Source organism: Ornithorhynchus anatinus, chromosome 4 (assembly GCF_004115215.2).
Source record: "Ornithorhynchus anatinus isolate Pmale09 chromosome 4, mOrnAna1.pri.v4, whole genome shotgun sequence".
NCBI lineage: Eukaryota > Metazoa > Chordata > Mammalia > Monotremata > Ornithorhynchidae > Ornithorhynchus > Ornithorhynchus anatinus.
Genome location: NC_041731.1, coordinates 79,126,585 through 79,149,550, shown reverse-complemented (window position 1 = coordinate 79,149,550; position 22,966 = coordinate 79,126,585). Strand labels below are relative to the sequence as shown.

Here is a 22,966-nt window from a genome sequence, read left to right as displayed (position 1 = left end):
CCTTCTGCCAAATATATTCAGAATATATTTCTACCTCCTCAGTTCCTCTAGGAATCAATCCATAAAGGTGGATAAACCTTTCTTTATTGAAATTTCAGAGCCCTCAGAGGTCTAAGAGTTGTCACCTGGCCTCCCCAACCAAATGTCTATTTCCCTCCATGTTTCTTTATAGCAGAAAAAAAAAAACTTATTGGAGTTGAATTAGGGCATCATTGCAGTGAGTTCTAAAGGCCTAGTTAAGGTAGTCATTGACATAAACTATCAAAAAATGTGTTCTTGATGACTGCCTGTTACAGCTCTTAATAGAGAATAATAATGTTAGTATTTGTTAAGTGCTTACTATGTGCAGAGCACTGTTCTAAGTGCTGGGGTAGATACAGGGCAATCCGGTTGTCCCATGTGAGGCTCACAGTCTTAATCTCCATTTTACAGAGGAGGCAACAGGCACAGAGAAGTGAAGCAACTTGCCCACAGCCCCACAGCTGACAAGTGGCAGAGCTGGGATTCGAACCCATGACCTCTGACTTCCAAGCCCGGGCTCTTTCCACTGTGCCACGCTGCTTATGGCCAAGTGGAAAGAGCAGGGGCCTGAGAATGAGAAGATGTGGGTTCTAATCCCGACTCTGCCTCTTATCTGCTGTGTGACATTGGCAAGTCACTTAACTGCGCTCTGCTCTTCCCCAGTAAATGCCCAGACCAGGGCTACCCGAGTGCTTAAATAATGCAATTGATAAGGATGATAATAGTGAAGAACACCAAGTTTTTAGATCAATTGTTCTTGGAGTTTCTGTGTTCAGACCTGAATTTGAAAAGTCAGTGAGGAACTAGCCCAACTGAAAGAGAAGAGAAGCAGTGTGGCTCAGTGGAAAGAGCCCGGGCTTAGGAGTCAGAGGTCATGGATTCTAATCCCGACTCTGCCACCTGTCAGCTGTGTGACTTTGGGCAAGTCACTTGACTTCTCTGTGCCTCAGTTACCTCATCTGTAAAATGGGGATTAAGACTGTGAGCCCCAAGTGAGACAACCTGCTTACCTTGTGTCTCCCCTAGCGCTTAGAACAGTGTTCGGCACATAGTAAGTGCTTAATCAATACCATAATTATTATTAGTATTTAAAATAATTCTTTCATAACAGGAGACTCAGGAATTGAACAGATAAAGCACATAGGTGTGTAGGATTTTGCAGCAAACTCTGGACTAGTCTATGTATTTAAGAGAAGCAGCGTGGCTTAGCGGAAGGAGCATGGACTTGGGAGTCATAGGTCATGGGTTCTAATCCCAGCTCCGCCGCTTGTCTGCTGACTTTGGGCAAGTCACTTAACTTCTCTGTGTCTCAGTTACCTCATCTTTAAAATGGCTATTAAGACTGTGAGCCCCACGTGGGACAACCTGCTGACCTTGTATCTACCCCAGTGCTTAGAACAGTGCTTGGCACATAGTAAGCACTTAATAAATACCATCATTATTATTATTATTATTGGGCAGAATCATATTTTGTTACTGCTATATTCATGTTCAAACGATCCATGAAAATGCTTTTTGGGTTCTCTGTGATTGCACTTGAAAATATTTGCTCTCTTGGTGTAGATTGAATTTAAAATTGGTCTTGAATTTCCTTTTTTCTCTAGGAAAATGACTTGAATGATATGTTGAAATCGCTGTATGAGCATGCTGTTCCAAAGGCAAACACTCCTGTTAGTTTAAGTGTGGTAGGTATCCAATCTGTATTAGTTCTGTTAAAGTTATAAAGGCTTTCAAACACCAGCACAGATGAAACAATTCCTTCCCAAGGATACCACTGCTATTGTTGGGCTATTAGGTTAATCATCGGTTAGTGATAACTACTCTCTTTTTTCATGTAACATTTTAAGTATTTTAATTTACTATGTAGCAATTTCCAAACCAAGACTATTATTTTAAAAGTATAGGCATCCAAAGCTCACCCTAGGAACTATTTACTTCTGACATTTTGGATCTGTGCCCCCGAGAGATCAAATTAATTAGGCTCGTTTTAAAAGATGGACAGTTGTGCTTCCATTTGAACTGAATTTTTGAAAGTCTTTTGAAATAAAAATATAAAGCTTTTATGAATCAAGGATCTGGGAAGCAACTCTAAAATGATAATCAAGATTGTGTTCACTCCTACAGCTTGCTTTGAAAAACATTGAGATATGAGATAGTGATATTGGTTTTGGACCTAAATGTAAAGAATGTCTGTTTTTAGGCATGTGGGCAATTCTCGGGAAATTAGTACAGGAAAAATGAAATCTGTAATTCTAACTGATGTGAAAGAGATACCTTTCCTGTAAAACGTTAAATGTGTTGTTCAGGATGGTTTCTGTTATCCCCTTGTTTCATATGTACTAGAAAGGCCAGAAGACAAGGGAGAGAAAGGACAAGAAGGCCCTCGGGGAGAGAAAAATATATTGATGTCATTCATTGGTTCCTAACATTCAATAAAACTTGTTCCTCTTGTGATAGTTTCAACTACTATCTAATGGCAATGATTTCCTACTGGTAAATATTTCCTTTAATGTCACCAACAATACTTATGACCTTGTGGCAGAATATCCATAAAGAATAACCAAGAATAAATCTATATTGGCTCATTGCTGGTTTGGGGGGGGAAAACGAGTTTCCAAGTGAAATGTTTAAATCATCAGTGAAATATTTTTCTAAAAATATTACAACTGAGCATAAAATACAACTCAAATGATCGAACAGTAAATGATATTTATTGAACTCTTTCTGTGTGTGGAACTCTATGCTAACACTTGGAAGAGTATCTGTTTCTCCCCTCTGCACTGTCAGCTCATTGTGGGCAGGGAATATATGTTTATTGTTATACTCCTCCAAGCACTTAGTACAGTGGTCTGCATACAGCAAGTGCTCAATAAATGATTGAATGAATGAATAAATGACTGCAGTAGAGTGGTTAGGCAGGATCCCTGGTCTCAGTGAGCTTACAATCTAATCATAATGGATGATATGCCATGGCATGCCTGGCACAGAATAAGTGCTTAATAAAGACCATCATTATTATAAGAATCCCACATCCTATATTTTGTGAATTTCATTCTTCCTAGCTGAAATTTCAGCATATTTTTAGCTAGATACAACACTCTTCATTAGGCTTCATAAACAAATTTTGAACGGAAACCTATTTATTAATTTTACACTTTGCCTCAGAACTGACCGTATTAGGTTCAATATCAGAATCAATATCCTACTTATGACTTTATTTTGGAATCTGTTTGCAACGTATGCTTTTGACTTCTGTCACTGGTAGGACAAATGCAAGCTCACTAGAAAAAAAAACTTGAATTTAAAAGGCTTTAACTCCGTTCATAAATAACAGAAACTAAAAACTGCTTCATTGACTTTCTCTGTGCATTATAGTGAAATATGGCTATAGAGTGGACCATAAAGGAGAAAATAGTGTATTATAACTGAAGAAAATAAATCTTAGATAAATCTTACTTTGTCTGGATGGATGCATGGGAGTGATTGTGCTTTAGCCCTGAATTTGATAAAGTCCATCCTCATATCTAATATTTTTAACCTGTTCCTCTGTGAATACCAAATATTTTTCTTTGGGAAGAAATTAGTCACTGAAAGCTAGTTCAGACCAAAGAAGGTATCCTTCTTTTCCAAAGGCGTGAATGTACTCTATAAGATTCTGTGCAAAAACTGTAGTTTGTGACCTTTATTTACAATTATCATTAAAAATGTTTTTTAAAAACATACTGTATGTTTTAGGTATCTATAGTAAAATCCTTTCAAGTCCACTGAATTTCGTATCTCAGAATAACGCCAGTTGTCAGATGCATACAGAAGGATCCTTTCTCCCCCAAGACCATTTCCTCCTTTTGTATCTGGTGTTGCAAGGATTTGGATGCAGTTACAAAGAGATAATAATTTATTAATAGAACTTAGCAAACCAAATGAAATGTGCATTTTTTTCCCTTGTATATAAGAACCAAGAGATATTTATTGCCAGTGAGCAAGTTCTCAAAGAACAGCCTGCCGTAGTACCGGTGAGTTAATAGGATATCGGCTACTGGAAATCATGGATGATAAAGAAAAAATCACTGGCAGGATTGTATGTGTTGATTTCAATTACAAGCTATTCACATATTATCTTTTGGGGAAGCTGATTTTGTTTCTTTAAGAAAAGTAATTCTCTAGATTGTATTTATTTTCTGTTTGCAAAAGCCTTTCAGGAAAACTATAGGTTTGTGAAAGATAATTCTTTAAAATTGATGTGAGTTAATGGAAACCACATTTAAATTCACTCCCACCTTTGAAAATAACAACAACAAAGTAGTTACTGCACAGCATGTCGCTGTTTCCTGCCTGTTCCTCGATCTTTCACTACTTTGTGAGAGATCTTATGTTTGTACTTCTGTTACAATTTTTTTTTTCTGAGAAAATATATCTTCTGGCTGTTTTATCTAGCAGCAATATGCAATTTTTCCCATTGTTTTGACTATCCTTAGGTACATTTTTGGAAAGTCTACTCTTTCCAAGATTAAATGATTAGAATAATTCAAATTGGACTACCCTTCTGGGACCTTGTAAGAAGAAAGAGTAGAATTTAAGGAGAGGCTAATATAAACAGAAAATAAATTTTGGGGGTGTCAAGGTATAATCTAGACTGAAATGGTATTTGTGCATCTGTTTGTGCCACATAATTTTGTCAATGACTAATGTATATGAATTTAAACTCTTCTCAAATCACTAACATTGGAAAAATGATTTGGGGGCATAAATAGGAATAACAGTGCAGTTTTCAAACACCCTCTAAGCTTTTTGACATATTTGTTTAAGTGCATTTTGCTTGAGAAACAATATATTAAAATGCATTATGTTCAATGACCGCCCATGTGACTTTTAATAAATACCCCCAAAGTACCAAATATCCAGAGGCAGCCAGGTAGTGAAAATGGCCAGCTAACAAGGTGAAACCTATTTTACTGCTGTTTCCTAAAGAGTGTAAACACATTTAAAAGGCCTCCACTTTGGTCATGGATCACTTTGAAAACTCAAAAGTCTTAAAAGATCATGGTGTCTTCAGGGGTCAGAAGTCTTCGTTCTGTATGTCTCCCCAAATTATAGCTCTTTCTAAAGATATCAAATTAGAGATAATTCTACCTTTCTGCAGTCAGAATGAAATTTTTTCCATTTAAAATAAAAATCAGTTGTTTTTGAAGTGTGAGCACCATTTCCCACAAAGCCCTGATTTTGTGAATCGGAGGTTTTATCTTCAGAAAGTTTGTCATGACTAAAAATGACATGATTTTCGCCCATTTTGCAGGTTAGGCTTTTGCCCTGGTTTAATTGGGTTTTTCCCCTGTTGCATTTAAGCTTTTCCCTTCTGGTAAATTATTTCAGAAAAATGAAAAACATCATAATCATAAATTTATTCAGGTGGAATGTGTCATTCAAATAATCCTCAATCACTTTGCCCCTTTCTTTTTTTGCATGTTTTTTTATCTATTAGCATTCATACTTCATCACTCCTGATTTAACTGGATTGCCGACAATACCTGAAAGTGTAAGTGTGTAATTGATTTCCGCATTGTTTTCTACTTCACAGCCCGGTAGATGAAATCGTGTTTTTCTCTCAGACTTTTGAGTAATTATGTATTCAGCAACTGTGGGAGCAAATTTAGCATCACCATTCATATATGCTGTGTGGGTGGGTAGGTGGAGTGGTATTAACCATGTGGATAGTTTCCCCTGGGTGGTAAAGAAACTTGCAAGAAAGACCCTCGGCTCCTTTCCCTCGGGATTTTTTTATTCCCTTATGGTACTTGTTAAGGGCTTACTATGTGCTAGGCACTGGTCTACAGATACACGCTAATCACGTTGGACACAATCCATGTCCCATATGAGGCTCATGGTCTTAATCCCCATTTCCCAGTTGAGTTAACTGAGGCACAGAGAAGTGAAGTGACTTGTCCAAGGTCATGCATCAGACACTTGTCTGGATTAGAATTCAGGTCCTTCTGACTCCCAGGCCTGTGCTCTATCCACTAAGGCATTCTCTTTCTCAGAGTTTGTCCAGGTCTGCACAGGAGGACAGGAATGTGTCTGTTTGCTGTTATATTATACTTTCCCAAGTGCTTAGTATAGTGCTTTGCACACAGTAAGAGCTCAGTAAATACGATTGAAGGAATGAGAGGCGGTCCAAAAAGAGGAGTTGGTCTAAATTGACTCACAAGTGCTTTTTTGCTGAAGTCTTTTTGTTTTGAAGAGTCCAAAATGCACTTAGAAAATGTAAACACTATAGTTGATTTCATTGTTGCCACATCAAGAGCTAGTGGAGTGTGCATAGGAAATGTGTCTGTTTATTAATAATTCTATTATCCCCTTGATTCTATTTATTACTATTGTTCCTGTCTGTCCGTCTCCCCCGATTAGACTGTAAACCCGTCAAAGGGCAGGGACTGTCTCTATCTGTTACCGATTTGTACATTCCAAGCACTTAGTACAGTGCTCTGCACATAGTAAGCGCTCAATAAATACTATTGAATGAATGACTATATTGCTCTCTCCCAAGCACTTAGTACAGTGTTTTGCACACAGTAAGTGCTCAATAAATACAATGAATGAATGAATGAATGGTCATTCAACATGGGTGCAAGATGTGCCAAGACCACATAATTCATCTGGGAGGGATATAAACTAGCAAGCTGCCGTGATACCTCAAAACTCCTGCTGTGGCTCCTAGGCAGCCCATCAGAGCCCTTAAATCCTTTAATATCCTTTGGAGCCTCCTGTGCTGGGTATCACGGGCCCGTTATCTCTGTTTCCTTTTCCCCAGGGATTGATTGACTGATGATACTCCAATCTTATTCAAACTTGGGCTCTCACAGCACCAGATTTCTGTTACAATGTAATGCTTAGAACAGTGCTTTGCACATAGTAAGCGCTTAACAAATGCCATTATCATTATTATATGCAAGTCACTCTGTGACCCCTCGTATTTTACCTTCACTTCCTTAAAACTGTATGTACAGCTGAGAAGGCTAAATTGCCTGATGCAACCGCTTTCGATCTCTTTCCACTAAGTCATGCTGCTTTTGTCCAGTCACCACCAGAGCAGTGGCTGTTCAGTTGGTGTGGAAGGAACAGATCCGAGAGATCTTATGTTGGAAGAATTGGCTAGATTTGGTAGAATGAATGTGAGAAATAAAATACAGATAGGAGGGTTTGGGTATTTTTCAGTGGTATTTGTTTAGTATTTACTTTATGCCAGGCACTGTAGTAAGCACTGGAGGAGATAGAAGGTAATCAGGTTGGACACAGACCCTGTCCCGCTCCCATTGAAGTTGCAGACCTTTGGTAGAGGGACAGTGGTGGTGTATTTGACAGAGATGGAAAATATAAGAGAATAAATGTATTTTTTTTTGGCAAAGGAGTTACTCTATTTTAGGTATATTGAGTTTTAGGGGCTGGTGGGACATCTAGGTGAAAATGCCCCGGAAGCAAGAAGAGATGTGAGAATGTACGTTAGATGAGAGGTCAGGGCAAGATAGGGAGATTTGAGAGTTATCTGCCTAGAAATTGTAGGTGAAGTCATATAAAGATGAGATACTGAAGAGATTGTAGATTGAGAAGCAGCATAGCTAAGTGGAAAAATCATGGATCTGGGAGTCAGAGGACTTGTGTTATAATCCTTGCTCTGCTATTTGCTTGCTGTGTGACCTTGAACAAGTTGTTTTACTTCTCTGAGCCTCAGTTTCCTCAACTGTAAAATGAAGACTAAATTATATTATCCTCCTAATTAAACTGTGAGCCCCATGTGGGACAGAGACTGTGTCTAACTTGGTAAATTTGTATCTACCCCAGACCTTAGAACAGTTCTTGACAGATAGTAAATGCTTAACAAATAATAATAATACTAAAAGAGTTGGGAATATAGAACAGAGCTTTTTAGAGCATCCCCAGTAAGAGAAGCAGAGAAGAGTTAGAGGGCAAAACTGAGGAGAACTTAGAGATGAAGGAAGAGAACAAAGTCTTTTTTTAATGGTATTGGCAAAGCACTTATTATGTGCCAGGTACTTTACTAAGTGCTGGAGTAAATCTAAGCTGAAAAAAGCAACATGGCCTAGTGAAAAGGACAGAGGCCTGGGGATCTGAGGACCCGGGTTTTAATTCTGGCTCTGCCAATTGCTTGCTGTGTGAACTTGGGCCTGTCACTTAACTGCTCTGTGCCTCAGTTCTCCTGTTCTCCCTCCTACTTAGACTATGAAAACCATGCGGGACACACACTGTGTCTAACCCGATTAGTTTATATCTAATCCAGAGCTTCGAACATTGTTTGACACATAATAAGTGCTCAACGAATAACATAAAAAAAGCTAACCAGGTTGGACACAGCATTAAAGCATTAATCCCCATTTTACAGGTGAGGTAACTGAGGCACAGAGAAGTTAAATGACTTGCCCAACATCACAAAGCAGACAAGGATTAGACCTCAGGTGCTTCCGACTCCCAGACCTGTGCTTTATCCACTAGGCCTCTCTGCTTCCCCTCTGAGTGAGTCAAACAAAGGTTTGATAGGGTTTTGACAAAGAAGGAATGGTCCCCAGCGTCAGTAGCAGGTGAGAAGTCAAGGAGGATTAGGGCAAAGGATAGCCATTTGGATTTGGCTATAAGAAGGACATTGGTGAGTTTAGTGTGGTCTCTGTGGAGTGAAGGGGTTGAAAATCAGACTGTGGTGGGTCATGAGAGTTGGTGGAGAAGGCCTGAAGATGGCTGTTATTGATGACCTGTTCCGGGATTTTGGGTAGGAATTGGAACAGGGAAATGGGGCCATAGCTGAAGGGGGCCGTGGGATCAAAAGAGGGCTTGTGTAATGTGTTGGAGGCTTGAGCATAATTGGAGGCAGAAAGTAAGTAAGAGACAGGTAGAAGTTGAAATCAGCAGTGAGATGAGGGAGGAGACTGTCAGAAGGTGATTTTAGGGGATGAAAGAGTTAGGGTCCCATTGCATGTTTAGGAAGTTAATTTGGAGAACAGTCGAGAAATCTCTTGAGAAGCAGCTGAAAGAGAGAAAGATAAGGATGTGGCAATAATAATGATATTTTAGTGCTTACTATCTACTAAACACTGTACTGAACTCTAAGAAGTAGTATTTTTTAAGTACTCACTGTGTGCAGAGCACTGTACTAAGTGCTGGGAGAGAACAGATATACAAGTGGGTGGGAACTAGACATTGTCCCTATCCTTCTGGGGCTTCACAATCTAAGAAGTTGCTGAGGTAATCAGAGATTAAGAAGCAGCATGGCTTGGTGGATAGAGCATGGGCATGGGAGTCAGAAGGACCTGGGTTTTAGTCCTGGGTCTGCCACTTGTCTGCTGTGTGACCTTGGCCAAGTCACTTCACTTCTCTATGCCTCAGTTGCCTCATCTGTAAAAGGGGAATTTAGACTGTGAACCCCGTGAGGGACAGAAGCTATGTCCAACCTGACTAGCTTGTATCTACGCAAGCGCTTGACACCCAGTGAGCACTTAACAAATCCTATTATTATTATTACTCCTACTAATAATAAACAAATGTGGTCATTTCTTCCAGGGCATGCCCCTATTTTTACTTTGGGATTGAGCTGTTGTTTTCAATAAATGCATACAACAATTTGTTCCACTGCTAATATAACTCTATCATATATATTCTCCCCTCTTTCCTAATCAAACAGAGAAATCTCACAGAGTATTTTGTTGCTGTGGATGTGAGCAACATGCTGCAGGTTTATGCCAGCATGCTACACGAACGGCGCATCATCGTTACCTCGAACAAACTAAGCACTGTAAGTAGTTCACACATCTCCTTTTAAGTAGAATACATTGAACTTTTCACAAAAAGACCTGGAGACCTTTGCAGATTTAGATATGCTCCATGTGTACTTATAAAACAATACCTACGTACTTTTTTGATATACGGTTTTAATCTGGCCCTCGAAGTACAAAAGTCGGATCTATAGAAGACCTGCTCAGATACATTAAGTCAGGTTAATTATTTTTTCTTATCAGAAGATGAGAGTTCTTTAACTCTCCAGAGTTCATTTCTGTGCCTTCTACTCTATAAAGAATTCTTAAGAGCTATTATGAGATCTTTATTATTCACTTGTGGCTTTTTCCACTGGAGCTGCTTGAAAGAAATCAAGGGGCCTTGATAATAGCTGCTCCCCTAACCTGGTAATAGGTAGATTCATCTTTGTTGCAGAGTTGCAGCTTGGGAGTGTATACTGTAATAGCTCTGATTTGGAAGAGCCCTTCAGACTGTGATAATAGCTTACAACTCAGAATAGCACATCTTATATTAAAGGTTTTATGCCACTGCTCCTTAGTAAAATGTTCTATTGAAGGTTTTCTTTAGCTCTTTAGAGATTGCTGGAATGGAAGAATTTTGCAGTGTTATAAAAATGCTTAAAATTATTTGATATGTATCTTAATTTTTATCTGCTCTCATCGAAGGACATGGAGGGATTATTAACCTTGGAGTTATTTTATCACAGTTTTAACTGGGTTTCAAAGAACATACAGAAATGAGATTATTGTCTTAGAGCCCTCATGAACCAAATGACAATTTGAGAGTGTGGGTACTTTTTCCCGATTTATTTTTACTGGTAATAAGAAATGTACTTTGCCTTGGGCCTTCAGAAATTCACTTGTTAATTTTTGAATAGCATATATATAAATATGCCCATAACCTTTTAATCAAAAAATAAAGTTTGTGGTGGTGTAGTGATGTTGCTTAAGAGTATATGTGAGTAGAAAGAATATATGTGAATAAAACAGGTAAATTTCTACATGTGTTCTCCAGTTGTCCAACTTTGAGTTTGCTCCCAAAGATTTTCATTTAAAGTAAGTTAAATTTAATAATTTGCATGAGAAAAAAAAATCTTCTACTTTAAACAAAAAATACTTGCTCTTTTTCTCCGGGAACTTTGGCTTAATGTCCTCTTTTTGGAATTAAAATTGGCAGTGAGAACTAAATTTCAGAGTGGATGAACAGAATTGTAAATCCACTTGAGTTTGCATGTTTCTTCTACATTGTTTCAGCAAAAGGAAGACCTGTCTTCTATGTTTTTAATGTATGGTTATTAAATGGTTATTTTTCATTTTTCAGTTTGATTCACGAAAATACATTGAGATTTGTTGTGTGTTTTTCTAGACGATAGTACTAGTACCTATAATTAACTAATAGTATTTCCAAGAAACTTTAAAATTATATCTAAAAATAGACAATGTTGATAACTTTAGTTGTTTTTTGGTTAAATCCTCTGTGTATTGCATCTAACAAACTCAAAATTGGCAGAAAAGAGTCTTTAATGAATGGATTTAGTTGAAAAGGTGATCAGTAGTGGTCTTCCGTGTTTCATCATTTGACCTCTTTTCAGAAATAATTGTAGCGGATGCTTGGTAGTGTTGAGGGAGTTAGTTAATAGCTAAAGGGTGTACTTAATTCCAAGTATTTTGGGTAGTTTTTGAAGGCCAGACTGTGATGTCACCTCTAAATTATCAGCTCTATTTTGGGTCACTATCTCTAGGCAGGAGTAATGATAAGAGAAACATAATTCAAGGCCTCTTCCCCCTGTCTCTTTACCCTTCTTGTGTGGGAGATTTGGAATTTCTTTACTCCACCTTGAAAAAAGTCACTTAAGTTTATCTTTTTGCCACTATAAATTTCATGGCTTAGTTATATTCAAGGTCAATAGATGATATAGCCTCCACTCAAGAAATACAATATTCCAATCTAAAAGTAGCTGAGATTTAGGGAAGTCAAAATGGTATTTGGCAGGGAGGGTTAAGGAGTAAGGATCCGACCAACATTTTAAACTGGCAAGTTGTTTACATTTTTACTATTTATGTTCCTGAAGATAAACTGATAATGCACTTAGGCTTTGAAGGGAAATGTGAAAATGATATATTTGCAGATTTTAGTCATATCTTAAATTTATCAATAGGAACAGTAAGTATGAACAGGGATACAAGAGGTGAAAGCTTCCTAGCAGTTCAAATTCTCTTCTGGTTTTAGGGACATTATCTGCCCAGGGTGGCATGCCCTCAAACTCAATTATCTGATTGTCACCAACCTTCCAGCATGCTTTGGGGTTCAGTGTCATCGTAGTGTGGTGTCAGCTGGCCCGAGGATCACTAAGTTGTACCTCAAGTTCAGTAAGTACTGGCAATTACAGTTGGTAGCCTTTTTTCAGAGATCGGTTAAAGATGGAGATTAGCTGCCCAGAATGGAACACAATGGAATCTGATTTCATTTTGATTTTTTTCACGGTATTTGTTAAGCATTTACTCTGTGCCAGGCACTGTACTAAGCGCTGGGGTGGATACAAGGTTGGACACAGTCCCTGTCCCACATGGGGTTCACATTCTTAGTCCCCATTTTCTAAATGAGGTAACTGAGGCACAGAGATGTGAAATGACTTGCCCAAGGTCACACGCTAGACGAGTGGCAGTGTCAGGATTAGAACCCAGGTCTTTTTGACTCCCAGGCTCCTGCTCTATCCACTAGGCCACGCTGCTTCTTGCATAGGAGAAGTGAGTGCTTTTTAAACATCCTGGCCTCTAGTTAACTTCTCTGTGCCTCAGTTCCCTCATCTGTAAAATAATAATAATCTTGGTATTTGTTAAGCGCTTACTATGTGCAGAGCACTGTTCTAAGCACTGGGGTAGATACAGGGTAATCAGGTTGTCCCACGTGGGGCTCCCAGTCTTCATCCCCATTTTACAGATGAGGAACTGAGGCACTGAGAAGTTGAGTGACTTGCCATAAAATGGGGATTAAGACTGTGAGACCTATGTAGGACAGGGACTAGGTCCAACCCGATTATCTTGTTTCTTTCCCAACGCTTAGGACAATGTCTGGCACATTGTAAGCACTTAATAAATACCCTAATTATTCATTTATTAGTGGTTGCTAAATATGATTAAAGGAATGAATAGGTGAATATTGCATTCATGGGCATTTTACATTAAGTGATGCGAGATCATGACTGTTTATTGCTTGGTACTCAGCAAGCGCTTAACAAGAACCATGATAATTATATTATTATTGTTATTAATAACTACTATTGTCATTGGTTTTAGAGTAAACTGTCTAGGTGGCCAGGGGATCGGCTGGGGAGCTGGGCTAGGACCGCAGGTTTCTATTCGCCTCAGGCAGGCCCACGATGACAAAGCCCCAGGTGAGCCTGGCCTGGGGTAGTCTACCAGAACATCACCCCACAGGCCCCAGAGACCCCGGCCCGGGAATACATCATGACCGTACAACCCTGAATCTGTTGACTTATTGCTGTTTTGTGACCAGAGGAGCGACGATTGATGTTGAAAGTCCATGTCATCGGTTCTCAAGTCAGTCAAGCATGCAGGCTTGTCATATGCCTCTGTAATTGTACCTCACCAGACTTCCTCTAACTAGTCAGCTGGGGCTGTGCATTTTGTTTCAAACACCGGCTGGCCAGCGTCTGACAGGAGCTTTCTCATCATCCTGTCAGTAATATGTTAACTAGTGTGTCTCTTTTGTAGCCTAGAGTGGCAGGTGGAAAGGATGCTTCCCTTTAAAGTAGATGTCGAAACGGGCGCTCCTATTTGGACCAATATTTGTTCCGCAAATAGCAGTGCCCCTAAGTCCATAAGCTTGATACTTCCGAGATTTGACTGGGGAGGTGATGAGTTTTTGTTGGGAAAATCTGGTAAACAATATCCTGCGTGCTGGCAACGGGTTAATATCCTTGCGTTATAGGTGCCCCTAGGCGGTTTAGCATATGCCTTTCTCTCTCTCCCTCATTAATTCCATCAAGGGCATATGCAAAGAGGGCCCCCTCAACCCCAGAAAATCAGCTATTAAAATAGAGGTAACTAGAGTAAATGAAAGTCCGAAAGCTTTCATCCCCTCCTCCTGGGTCATTTAAATCCTTGATTTATCTCCTCATGGTTCTGTAGCACCGTTTGACCCGACACTGGGGAAAATCAGCGTTCCCAGTGGTTTGACTGTTCCAAGGTGGGGAGTGCCTCGGCCCTAACTGCTTCCAGAGCAGCGGGGACAGTGAAACTCTATACGGTGACTTCTCAGAAACTGGGGATCGGTGAGCAGCAGTGAGGTTCGTAGCCCTATCAAATATTCCTCAGCTCACTGACGGTGGAATCGCCAGGAAGCTGTTTTGCTTTCAGAGGATATCCATCAGTAGCAGTGTATTTCTTCTCAACTTTATCACACTTCGTATACAACCCTGAGGGTCACTAGATCTGGGATGTGGAGACAGGTGAGGATGTATGTCATCGTGGCCTTCTAAATAATAATAACAATTATTATGGTACTAGTTAAGCGCTTACTATGTACCAGGCACTGTCCTAAATAATAATAATGTTGGTATTTGTATGCTGGGGTGGATACAAGCAAATTGGGTCATACACAGTCCCTGTCCCACATCGGGCTCACAGTCTTGATCCCTATTTTACAGATGAGGTAACTGAAAAGTGAAGTGACTTGCCCAAGGTCACACAGTGGACAAGTGGTGGAGCTGGGATTAGAACCCATGACCTTCTGACTCCTAGGCTTGTGCTCTATCCACTATGTCATGCTGCTTCTCACCTTCTTCACCTGTGTGTGAGTTTAGCGGGGTGGGGGCGGTTGTGGCGTGGCATCTGATTGCAAACTCCATGGAAATCATATAGGCATTGAGGCCCATGGTAAGTCAGTCGTATTTATTGAGCGCTTACTGTGTGCAGAGCACTGTACTAAGTGCTTGGGAGAGTACAGTATGACAATGAACAGACACATTCCCTTCCCACAACCAGCTTACAGTCTAGAAGCCCCAGGCCTCAGAGGAGACCTGTTCATTTCACCCCAAAGGTCTCCAGCCCCAGCTCTGCACTCCTGAATTTTCTTGGTGATCTACGGAATCGTAATTCGTAATGGTAGTAATTCTGGTGTTTGTTAACCACCTACTCTACCAGATACTAGGGTGGATGCAATTAACCAAATTAGCTACAGTCCCTGCCCAACATGGGACTCACAGTTCAAGAGGGAGGCTGATAGGTATTTAATTCCTATTTAACAGATGTGGAAACCAAGGCACAGAAGAAGTGAAGCAACTTGCCCAAGATCACACAGCAGGCAAGTGGCAGAGCTGGGATTAGAACCCAGGTCCCCTGTTCCCAGACCCTGCTCTTTCCTCCAGGCCATAGAGCTCTGTAGGTGACTTTTGCAAAGTCAAACAGCAGGTAGAACCAAAGTTAGAACCCAGGTCTTCCCCTCTAGGCTTGAACTTGTTACGGCTATGGAATGTGTCTGTTTATTGTCATATTGTACTCTCCCAGACTTTTAGAACAGTTTTCTGCACGCAATAAGCACTCAATAAATACGATTGAATGAAATAAGATAGAATAAATACGATTGAATGAATGAAGTCTCCCGATTTGGTCTCGTGCTTCTTTCACTAGGCCACACTGCCTCTTGATAACTAGAGCAAGGAACCGTTTAGATCCTTTAATCTCTAAAATCCGAGAGATGATCTGCTAATCTGTGGCAAGGAATTGTTTGGATCCTGTAATCTCTAAAATCTGAGAGATGATCTGGAAATCCGTGGGTGGGACAGAGTCATCTGCACACTCATAGGAGCTGGGATTGTGGTGACCCATATCGTGCTAACTTGTTTCTCCATTCACGTGAGGGTACTGTCGAGAGAGTGGAAAATGAACAGGGAGTGTGGAAGCTATGAAGAGGGGCAAAAGGCGTAGGCTTTGGGAAGACCAGGGAAGGAACTGTGCCTTGTCTTTAACCTCCCATCTTTCTTCGTATCCATCACCCTCCCTCCTTTCCAAGTCAGTGTGTGGAGGAACCATTCCCATTCTTCCTCTTCTGTCACCCAGCTCCTCCTACCCCTTTGGACTTTACCATCAGCTTGCTCCTTAGAAGCCCCTTCCCAGCCATTAACTCATCCTAATTTCTTATTCTGCTGCCGATTTGTACATTCCAAGCGCTTAGTACAGTGCTCTGCACATAGTAAGCGCTCAATAAATACTATTGAAGGAATGAATGCATGTCTGTGTACAGGCATGTGCCCATTTCAGAATACTGTAAATGTGCCATATTGAGGATGCCGAAAGGAGCTAATTCTCCCATCCTAGAAAAGCTAAAGGAGTTATATTTTCCTAGTGTGAGAGCCAGGTGTTGTCTTTGTCAGGGAAGCACAACTTTGTCTTACATTTTAAAAAATAAATTGGTGCCCCAAAAAGGAAGCAGCTGGCTGTCAGTGACAAATCAAAACTTTGCAAAAGACCATCATCCATCTACAGCTGCAACAAGAGAAATGGAACGTTAAAGGAGCTTGAAAATACATTTCTGGGTGGACTCCACCAAGATGGAAGCAATTCCCTCCAAAAAATTTGAGAGTTAGTTGTTCAGGGCTTAATTTCATCAAACTGGTGTTCAGGTCTTCAGATCATGGAAATGAAAGGAAATTGGTTTGGGGAAAAAATAACACCATTCAGTATAGGAGATTTATAAATGCAAATTATGATTCATTCAGATTTGAATACTGGGAAATGTGGAAACAGTATCTTGAAAGATTCAATGCTAGGAACAGTAAAGACAGGAGAGGAAGAATGGGCATTGAGGAAGAGAGAGAAATGACTTTTCGTACTGTACGAAGATCACATTGTTTGAAATTGATTCATTCTCTCATTTGTATTTATTGAATGCTTACTGCATGCAAAGCACTGTACTGAGCACTTGGGGATGATGTCACACTGGGAATTTGACACTGAAAGGTAGATTTGCTTTATATTGACAAGAGAACCTGAAACAGCTAAATCATCAGTGCTGACTCCGGCTTTTTTTGTTTTGTTTTATTAGACAGATTGTACTATTATAAGTCCATCTCGCAGGGTTCCCTTGGTGAGCTGTGAGCCATATGGTTAAGCTAATCTTTATTTATTTTTTTAAGAACAGGGCCTAAACAGTTTCTTGGACCAGCTATTTTTCATCACTAGATTCCTATATGTGGATACATTAAAAAAATTAATATCTGAGAAGTGTTTCAAGAGCACTTTGAAACTGTTAGAGTACAGTGTATATGACAGTATCAATTTAAAAGAAAGGTGTAGAAAAAGGCAGCCATCATTCCTGCTGTTTAATATTAATTTTTATATAATTATTTGTTAGTCTTATTGGAACTATCTTTTTCTGATTGATAGCGGCATTAAAAAGTTGTTATAGCATTTAGAAGAATCCGGAAGCAGTAAAGAGAGGAATGCTCAAATATGAATTGTAAAATAGCCTTTTATCCATGCAGACATAAAGTAACCACCCATATTTAAGTAAGGCTTTCAGTTATCTATGGTTATGGGAGAAAATAGTGATTCTGATAAATGTTAGTACTGATAAGCTGCAAAATTCCTGTTAGCCCATAATTTCAACCACCTCCCCTACCAAACATTTATCAAAGCTGCCAATAATAAATGCGATGTACAAATGCCTTCAATCAATCATATTTATTGATTGCTTACTGTGTGCAGGGCACTGTACTAAGCGCTTGGGAGAGTACAACACAACAGCATAATGGACACATTCCCTGTCCACAACGAGTTTACAGTATAAACTGTGTATAAATATTGTTATTAGTACTACTGCTAAGAATAACTTGGATTATATTTACATTTTTTCTTCTCACCCTTTGCTTTTCCATTCTAAAGGAAGAATGCTGCTATTGTATAGAAAATTTGGCCAAAACTAATGAAAGAATCAAGGGCCCAGAAAATTGACTAATTAGATCATCAGATTTGAAAAATGGAGAGTCGATGTTATATTTGAAATGACTTGTTTATTGAAAAACCTACCTCTTCACACTGAAATTGTCATCAAAAATGCATGCAGTGCCTCTGGATCCTTTTTTACTAAAATGTTATTTCATGATTTATTTTTTTTAGGCCTCTAATTCACTTGATCTTCATACATTTCATACAAAGCTCATAATCACAGCAGTATTTATTGAGCACTCACTATGTGCAGAGCTCTGTATTAAGCATTTAAGAAAATACGATGCAGTATAGTTGGTAGACATGATCGCTGCCCACAAGGAGCTTACAGGGGAAGCAGCATGGCATAGTGATAATAATAATAATAATGTTGGTATCTGTTAAGCACTTACTGTGTGCAGAGCACTGTTCTAAGCGCTGGGGTAGATACAGGGTAATCAGGGTGTTGCACGTGAAGCTCACAGTCTTCCAATCCACATTTTACAGATGAGGGAACTGAGGCACAGAGAAGTTAAGTGACTTGCCCATAGTCACACAGCTGCCAAGTGGCAAAGCCGGCATTGGAGAAGCAGCGTGGCTCAGTGGAAAGAGCACGGGCTTTGGAGTCAGGGCTCATGAGTTCGAATCCCAGCTCTGCCACTTGTCGGCTGTGTGACTGTGGGCAAGTCACTTAACTTCTCCGTGCCTCAGTTCCCTCATCTGTAAAATGGGGATTAAGACTGTGAGCCCCACGTGGGACAACCTGATTCCCCTATGTCTACCCCAGCGCTTAGAACAGTGCTCGGCACATAGTAAGCGCTTAACAAATACCAACATTATTATTATTATTATTTAAACCCATGACCTCTGGCTCCCAAGCCCATGTTCTTTCCACTGAGCCATGTGGCTTCTCAAAGCAGTAGATGGAGCATCGTCCTGGGAGTCAGAAGGTCATGGGTTCTAATCCCAGCTCCACCACTTGTCTGCTGTGTGATCTTAAGCAAGTCACTTCACTTCTCTGTGCCTCACTTACCTCATCTAAAAAATGGGGGTGGAGACTGTGAGCCCTATGCAGGACACGGACTGTGTCCAACCCGATTTGCTTGGTTCCACCCCAGCGCTCAGTACAGTGCCTATCACATAGTAAGCACTTAACAAATGTAATATTGTTATTGTTATTATTTTTGCAATCTACAAGGGGAGACAGATGTTAAAATAAATTTCAGATAGGGAGAAATTACAGTAGAATGTAAGGATATATACGTCTACCAGTCAGTGGTATTTATTCACTCGCTGTGTGCAGAGCACTGTAACTAAGCATCTATTACAGTGATAACCAAGGAAATGGAAAACTAAATCAAGAAGGCCATTATCTTTTGTAATAATAATAATTGTGCTATTTGTTAAGTACTTACTATGTGCCACTTACTATCCACCCTAGCCTCCAGGGTGGATACAGCAAATCAGGTTGAACAAAGTCCCCGTCCCAAATGGGGCTAACACTCTCAGTCCCCATTTTACAGAAAAGGTAACCGAGGCACAGAGAAGTGGAGTCACTTGCCACGGTCACACAGCAGACAAGTGGCAGAGCTGGGATTAGAACCCAGGTCCTTCCGACTCCCAACCCTGTGTTTTAGCCACAAAGCCCCAGTGTGATAGTATCCGTTCCAGGCCAAAGTGATACTCTTCAGAATGGTAATGCTGTTCAACTCTCTCTGCATTTGTGGAACCCCATGAACCCCTCCCAAATCCTTTGAGCAGTTCTATCACCATCTCTCACAAATTATTCTCAACACCAAAAGGCAAGACTGGATGAAAAACAGTGAAATCCTGGAGCCAAGATGGCCTCCTAGCACGGAAGCTTTGTTCACCTCAGCCCAGCTTTGCTGGGTGGACGTAAGAGGATGAGTATATGAAATATATGAAATGAGTATATAGTGAGGTGAAATTGGGAAATGAAAGCCGAGGTGCTCCGAGGAGACACTTTAAGGATGCAGTGGGGCAAATTTTAGACAATGCCCAATATCGACTGAGAAGGGGGAGACGGGTATGGCAGACAGACAAACTTGGTTCTGTGCCAGTGTCTCTTCTTGAGCAGAAGCTTCTGAGAAAATGATGAGATAAAGAGGCAAAAGCAAAAATAGCTCAGGGCACTACAAACAGCAGCTCAACAAAGGACAGTGCACATTGTGGTCAGATTTAGATCAGCATCGGCTTTTTCAGACGCACATACACCCACACCCATGGGAGTGTACACTCTTGAGAGTGGTGTCTTCTCTGACCCACTGTGTGTGTGGGTTCACGCCAATTGTTCATTACAATACCAACCCCCCCCCCCCACAAACACACCCAGACACAAATTTAGAACGGTGTTCTAAGCAGTGGGGTAGGAACAAATTAATCAGATTAGACACAGTCCCTATCCCTAATGGGGCTCACAGTCTAAGTGGCGGGGAGAAAAAGTGTTGAATCCTCATTTTACAGCTGAGGGGACAGAGGCCCAGAAAAGTTCAGTGACTTGCCCAAAGTCACACGGCAAGCAGTTGGCAGAGCCGGGATTAGAACCTCGTTCCTCCGACTCCAGGGCTTCATTCGAGAAGCTTGAAGATTGGTGAACGATGCCCTCCCAGTTCCTGCTTGTATCATTCCCATTTTGCAAGCGGAAAAACTGTGCCTGTACTTCACACAGGAAGTCAGCAGTGGAGTGAGGGCAGAGCTAAGTCTTTCATTCTTTCCCCAGGCTGGCAATATGAGGGATGTTGCTTTAACCCGGGTTTGGAGGCCACATTACTACCCAGTCCCCACAGAGCCACCTATGTGCCATCTATAGAGCAAATGGCAAATCAGCTGACATGTCGGGGAGCTGGAATTAGAACCCATGACCTCTGACTCTCTTTCCACTAAGCCACACTGCTTTCTGCTCTATTATATTGTACTCTTCCAAGTGCTTAGTACAGTGCTCCGAACACAGTAAGCGCTCAATAAATACAACTGAGTGATTGTGCCTCAGTTACCTTATCTGAGAAATGGGAATTAAGACTGTGAGCCCTGTGTGGGACAGAGACTGTGTCAAACCTCATTGTCTTGTATCTACCCCAGTGCTTAGTACAGGGCCTGGCATGTAATAAGCGCTTAGCAAGTACTATAAATAAAAGCAGACAGGAGAATTACCCCAAAGACACAGTGCTTCATCAGGTCTTGACCAGGTGGGAGGTAATATCAGAAAACAGCTCAGCAATTACAAGTGGAGTGATTCATTTAGAGTAGAGGCTTCAAGAAGTTTTTTGCCCAGAGAGAGAAACCACAGGGGCTCCAGGAACTTTAGTCAATCAGTCAATCGTATTTATTGAGCACTTACAGTGTGCAGAGCACTGTACTAAGCACTTGGCAGGGTACGATATAACAATAAACAGACACATTCTTTGCCCACGACGAGCTTACAGTCAGCAAGTGTAATAGTGAGCAAGGGACAATCTTTACACCTACATGAGCAGCAGCATGGCCTAGCGGATAAAGCGCGGGCCTGGGAGTCAGAAGGACCTGGTTTCTTATCCCGGCTCTGCCACTTGTCTGCTGTGTGACCTTGGACAAGTCGCTTCACTCTCTGGGCTTCCGTTACCTCATCTGTAAAATGGGGGTTGAGACTGTGACCCCCACATGGGCCACGGATTGTGTCCAACCCGATTTGCTTGTATCCACCCCAGTGCTCACTACAGTGCCTGGCACATATTAAGCACTTAACAAAAGCTATTATTATTATTATTATCAGTCCCTTCTAGACTGTAAACTCCTTGTGGGCAAGGAACCTGTCTACCAATGCTGTTGTACACTTCCAAGTGCTTAGTACAGTACTCTGCAAACAGTAAACACTCAGTGATTATCATTGGTATGTCCATGAGTGCCAAAGGAGTTGAATATTCAAGGGTCAAAGGGGTGCAAACTCAAGGGCATAGGTGATGCACAGGGGAGAGTGAATTGAGTGCGGAAATGAGTTGTTAGTCAGGGAAGTTCTCTTGGAGGGGAAATTATTTTAGTAGAGCTTGAGAATCTAGTCCATTTTCGGGAAGTACATTGAGTCTAGAAAGTGCATATTTTCCCAGGCAACTACAGCTTTCCCTATTATATTTCCCTATTTATATTTCATCTCCTCCAGGAAGTCCTCCCTGACTAATCTTAATCTCGCCCACCCTGTCAATACTACCTTTTCTTACCTTTCTTCATCACCCATGTACTTGAGACTATGCACCTTGTTCACTTAGGTGCTCACCCCTCCACTCAGTCCTACAGCACTTCAGTACGTATCTTTATACTCATCTGTTACCTCTACCTATAATTTATTTTAATGCTCTCCTCCCCCACCAGACTCCAAGTTCCTAGAAGGCAGAAATTGCTTTCCCAAGCATGTAGTGCAATGCTCTGCACCAAATAAACTCTCAAGAAAATTCCACGAACAACCACAGTTTTGAGGAGCTATGGGTCAGTTCTCTGGAGAACATTTTGGCGATCAGGGTGCACGGTTTTGAGTAACTGTACGTTTTCCTTGGCTGTGAATGAACCTGTTGTTTCAAACTAGCTGACACTTGGTTCTCATCCTACTTCTCTGTCACTCTATCACAGTTTTATTTTAAATGATATTCGTTAGGCACTTACTATGTGCCAGGCACTGTACTAAGCACTGAGGTCTTGTCTTACGCTATTCGAGTCATCTCCGACCCATAGCGACTCCTTGGACGCATCTCCCTCTCCATCTGCCCTCGTTCTGATAGTGTATCCATAGAGTTTTCTAGGTAAAAATACGGAAGTGGTTTACCGTTGTCTTCCGTGCAGTAAACATCAGTCTCCGTCCTCTGGTGCCGCCCAGCACAGGTGAGTTTTGAGGTAGTTACAAGCTAATCACGTTGGACTCGGTCTTTGTCCCACATGGGGTTCACAGTCTTAGTCCCCATTTTACCGATGAGGTAGCTGAGGCACAGCATAGTGAAATGACTTGCCTCAGGTCACGTAGCAGACAAATGGCGGAGCCGGAATTAGAACCCAGATCCTTCTGACTTGCATGCCCGGGCTCTATCCACTAGGCCATGCTGCTTCTAATTCATTAGAGGCATGGTACAGAAAAAAGTTAACTGTGGCTATTTGAAGTTCACTGCCTTATGGTAACTGTGATGAAGGTACAGAGAAGGAAAAGCACAGTGTGATCCCAAGAT

General features: G+C 40.9%; 1 protein-coding gene across 3 annotated transcripts in view; it reads left to right on the top strand.

The window, feature by feature from the left end:
* The window catches only part of DENND1B (DENN domain containing 1B), a 302,717-nt gene that overhangs the window by 150,067 nt on the left and 129,684 nt on the right, over window positions 1–22,966 (top strand). For 2 of the 3 annotated variants that reach the window (XM_029062651.2, XM_029062648.2), the window contains exons 7-10: window positions 1,626–1,706; window positions 3,975–4,034; window positions 5,501–5,554; window positions 9,704–9,814. In XM_029062651.2, coding sequence (XP_028918484.1) covers window positions 1,626–1,706; window positions 3,975–4,034; window positions 5,501–5,554; window positions 9,704–9,814 — 306 coding nt within the window. The remainder of the gene's footprint in view (window positions 1–1,625; window positions 1,707–3,974; window positions 4,035–5,500; window positions 5,555–9,703; window positions 9,815–22,966) is intronic. The other variant, XM_029062649.2, reaches the window with a different exon arrangement.